A 4,097-nucleotide genomic window follows, 5' to 3' on the forward strand; every position below is an offset into this window, starting at 1 on the left:
TGTCTGTGTGTGTGTCTATGTGTGTGTCTGTGTGTGGATCTGTGTGTGTGTCTGTGTGTCTGTGTGTGTGTCTGTGTGTGTGTCTGTGTGTCTATGTGTGTTTCTGTGTGTGTCTGTGTGTGGGTCTATGTGTGTGTCTGTGTTGTGTCTGTGTATGTGTGTCTATGTGTGTGTCTGTGTGTGGATCTGTGTGTGTGTGTCTATGTGTGTGTCTGTGTGTGGATCTGTGTGTGTGTGTCTATGTGTGTGTCTGTGTGTGGATCTGTGTGTGTCTGTGTGTGGATCTGTGTGTGTGTCTGTCTGTGTGTGTGACTGTGTGTCTCTCTGTGTGTGTGTCTGTGTGTGTGTGTGACTGTGTGTGTCTGTGTGTGTCTCTGTGTGTGTCTGTCTGTCTGTGTGACTGTGTGTGTCTCTGTGTCTGTGTGTCTCTGTGTGTGTAGCTGTTAGCGCTACGCTGCGCTACGAACCTGGCTACCCGGGTTCGATTCTCGCTCACGGCCAACACCTGTGGCGATTATCTGAACCGGTCCCGGGCCTCCCCTAGGTCGACTCAGCCTCAAATGAGTACCTGGTGCGGTGTGTAAACATTGCCACTAGGGAGACAAAGGCGGTCGGGCGTGGTGCTGGCCACCCACCCCCTCGTGTACCGTTCCGGCCTTCATAGGTGCTCGCTAACAGCACTTGCCCCTACAGTCTGTTAAGGCTATATGGGGGATCTTTGTCTTTGTCTCTGTGTGTAAAGGTCGCTCGTTCCCCGCTAACTCGACCCTGCCCTAAGGGTGTCTCCCCCTCCTCCTCCCTCCTCACAGCACTTATCCTGACATCCCCTGCTAGAGGCTACCTGGGGGAGCTTTGTCTGTGTGTAGCAGCACTTGCCCCTACAGCCCAGCCAGAGGCTACCTGGGGGAGCTGTGTCTGTGTAATAGCACTTGCCCCTACAGCCCTGCTAGAGGCTACCTGGGGGAGCTTTGTCTGTGTAACAGCACTTGCCCCTACAGCCCTGCTAGAGGCTACCTGGGGTAGCTTTGTCTGTAGCTGTGGCTGTGTGTAACAGCACTTGCCCCTACAGCCCTGCTAGAGGCTACCTGGGGGAGCTTTGTCTGTGTCTGTGAGTAACAGCACTTGCCCCTACAGCCCTGCTAGAGGCTACCTGGGGGAGCTTTGTCTGTGAGTAACAGCACTTGCCCCTACAGCCCTGCTAGAGGCTACCTGAGGGAGCTTTGTCTGTGTCTGTGTGTAACAGCACTTGCCCCTACAGCCCTGCTAGAGGCTACCTGGGGGAGCTTTGTCTGTGTCTGTGAGTAACAGCACTTGCCCCTACAGCCCTGCTAGAGGCTACCTGAGGGAGCTTTGTCTGTGTCTGTGTGTAACAGCACTTGCCCCTACAGCCCTGCTAGAGGCTACCTGGGGGAGCTTTGTCTGTGTAACAGCACTTGCCCCTACAACCCTGCTAGAGGCTACCTGGGGGAGCTTTGTCTGTGTCTGTGTAACAGCACTTGCCCCTACAGCCCTGCTAGAGGCTACCTGGGGGAGCTTTGTGTGTAACAGCACTTGCCCCTACAGCCCAGCCGGAGGCTACCTGGGGTAGCTTTGTCTGTGTCTGTGTGTAACAGCACTTGCCCCTACAGCCCTGCTAGTGGCTACCTGAGGGAGCTTTGTCTGTGTCTGTGTGTAACAGCACTTGCCCCTACAGCCCTGCTAGAGGCTACCTGGGGTAGCTTTGTGTGTAACAGCACTTGCCCCTACAGCCCAGCCGGAGGCTACCTGGGGGAGCTTTGTCTGTGTCTGTGTGTAACAGCATTTTCCCCTACAGCCCTGCTAGAGGCTACCTGGGGGAGCTTTGTCTGTGTAACAGCACTTGCCCCTACAGCCCTGCTAGAGGCTACCTGGAGTAGCTTTGTGTGTAACAGCACTTGCCCCTACAGCCCTGCTAGAGGCTACCTGGGGTAGCTTTGTCTGTGTCTGTGTGTAACAGCACTTGCCCCTACAGCCCTGCTAGAGGCTACCTGGGGGAGCTTTGTCTGTGTCTGTGTAACAGCACTTGCCCCTACAGCCCAGCCAGAGGCTACCTGGGGGAGCTTTGTCTGTGTCTGTGTGTAACAGCATTTTCCCCTACAGCCCTGCTAGAGGCTACCTGGGGGAGCTTTGACTGTGTAACACAACTTGCCCCTACAGCCCTGCTAGAGGCTACCTGGGGTAGCTTTGTGTGTGTCTGTGTGTAACAGCACTTGCCCCTGCAGCCCAGCCAGAGGCTAGCTGGGGGAGCTTTGTCTGTGTCTGTGTAATAGCACTTGCCCCTACAGCCCTGCTGGAGGCTACCTGGGGGAGCTTTGTGTGTAACAGCACTTGCCCCTTCAGCCCTGCTAGAGGCTACCTGGGGTAGCTCTGTGTGTAACAGCACTTGCCCTTGCAGCCCTGCTAGAGGCTACCTGGGGTAGCTTTGTCTGTGTCTGTGTGTAACAGCACTTGCCCCTACAGCCCTGCCAGAGGCTACCTGGGGTAGCTTTGTCTGTGTCTGTGTGTAACAGCACTTGCCCCTACAGCCCTGCTAGAGGCTACCTGGGGGAGCTTTGTCTGTGTCTGTGTAACAGCACTTGCCCCTACAGCCCTGCTAGAGGCTACCTGGGGGAGCTTTGTCTGTGTAACAGCACTTGCCCCTACAGCCCAGCCAGAGGCTACCTGGGGGAGCTTCGTCTGTGTAACAGCACTTGCCCCTACAGCCCTGCCAGAGGCTACCTGGGGTAGCTTTGTCTGTGTCTGTGTGTAACAGCACTTGCCCCTACAGCCCTGCTAGAGGCTACCTGGGGGAGCTTTGTGTCTGTGTGTAACAGCACTTGCCCCTACAGCCCTGCTAGAGGCTACCTGGGGGAGCTTTGTCTGTGTAACAGCACTTGCCCCTACAGCCCTGCTAGAGGCCACCTGGGGGCGCTTGGACTGTGTCTGTGTGTAACAGCACTTGCCCCTACAGCCCTGCTAGAGGCTACCTGGGGGAGCTTTGTGTGTAGTAGCACTTGCCCCTACAGCCCTGCTAGAGGCTACCTGGGGGGAGCTTTGTCTGTGTCTGTGTGTAACAGCACTTGCCCCTACAGCCCTGCTAGAGGCTACCTTGCCGGCTCCTTTATCTTTATGAGGCCTAGTAGGTGGAGACCGAGGCGGGGCGGAGCCTCGGTCTTGTCTGATCGCCACGGCGGGGTCCAAGGTCGCTCACCCCCCGCCAGCTGCACCCTGCCCTGGGGGCGTCTCCCGACTCTCCTCCCTCCCCCCCTCATTCCGAACCGTCTCCTAAAGGCGGAGCCCCCTCACGGTTCTTGTTCCAACAACCCTGCCAGACGCCGACGCGGGATAGCTTTATGATTGTTTGTAATAATCCTGAGTCTACCTAGACCATCTTTATACGTAACAGCACTTGCCCCCTGCAGCGCTACCGGAGGCTACCTGGGTCAACTTTATCTGGGGCGAGGCCTAGTAAGAAGAGACCGACTCGGGTTGCAGCCTAGGTCTTGCCTGATCACCTCGGCGGGCTCAAGGTCGCTCATCTCCCGCCAGCAGCACCCTGCCCTGGGGTGTCTTCCGCCTCTCCTCCTCTACGCCTCGCCACCTTCTCCCTCCCCACAGCACTTGCCCCTACAGCGCTGCCAGAGGCTACCTAGACCATCTTTACCTTTATTTGCAACAGCACTTTCCCCCTGCAGCGCTACCGGAGGCTACCTGGGTCAACTTTATCTGGGGCGAGGCCTAGTAAGAAGAGACCGACTCGGGTTGCAGCCTCGGTCTTGCCTGATCACCTCGGCGGGCTCAAGGTCGCTCATCCCCCGCCAGCTGCACCCTGCCCTGGGGGTCTTCCGCCTCTCCTCGCCACCTCTTTTCTTCCCACAGCACTTGCCCCTACAGCGCCGCCAGAGGCTACCTAGAGCATCTTTACCTTTATTTGTCACAGCACTTTCCCCCTGCAGCGCTACGGGAGGCTACCTGGGTCAACTTTATCTCGGCGAGGCCTAGTAAGAAGAGACCGACTCGGGTTGCAGCCTCGGTCTTGCCTGATCACCTCGGCGGGGTCAAGGTCGCGATGGGGCCCAAAGGCGGCCGCGTATTCGTGG

The 4,097-nt window shown here is 57.3% G+C and overlaps 1 protein-coding gene across 1 annotated transcript in view; it reads left to right on the top strand.

Annotated features, from left to right (window-relative positions):
• Positions 1-3,182: 3,182 nt before the first annotated feature.
• Positions 3,183-4,097, top strand: part of LOC116936913 (sterol carrier protein 2-like) — a 79,786-nt gene continuing 78,871 nt past the window's right edge. The window contains 2 exon segments of the mRNA XM_076059248.1: positions 3,183-3,800; positions 3,954-4,097. The exon segment at positions 3,954-4,097 is cut by the window's right edge and continues 20 nt beyond it. Coding sequence (XP_075915363.1) covers positions 4,067-4,097 — 31 coding nt within the window. The 5' untranslated portion in view covers positions 3,183-3,800; positions 3,954-4,066.

This window comes from Petromyzon marinus, assembly GCF_048934315.1.
Source record: "Petromyzon marinus isolate PM22_M1 ecotype Great Lakes invasive population chromosome 85 unlocalized genomic scaffold, UKy_Petmar_22M1.pri1.0 chr85_unloc.1, whole genome shotgun sequence".
Taxonomy (NCBI): Eukaryota; Metazoa; Chordata; class Hyperoartia; order Petromyzontiformes; family Petromyzontidae; genus Petromyzon; species Petromyzon marinus.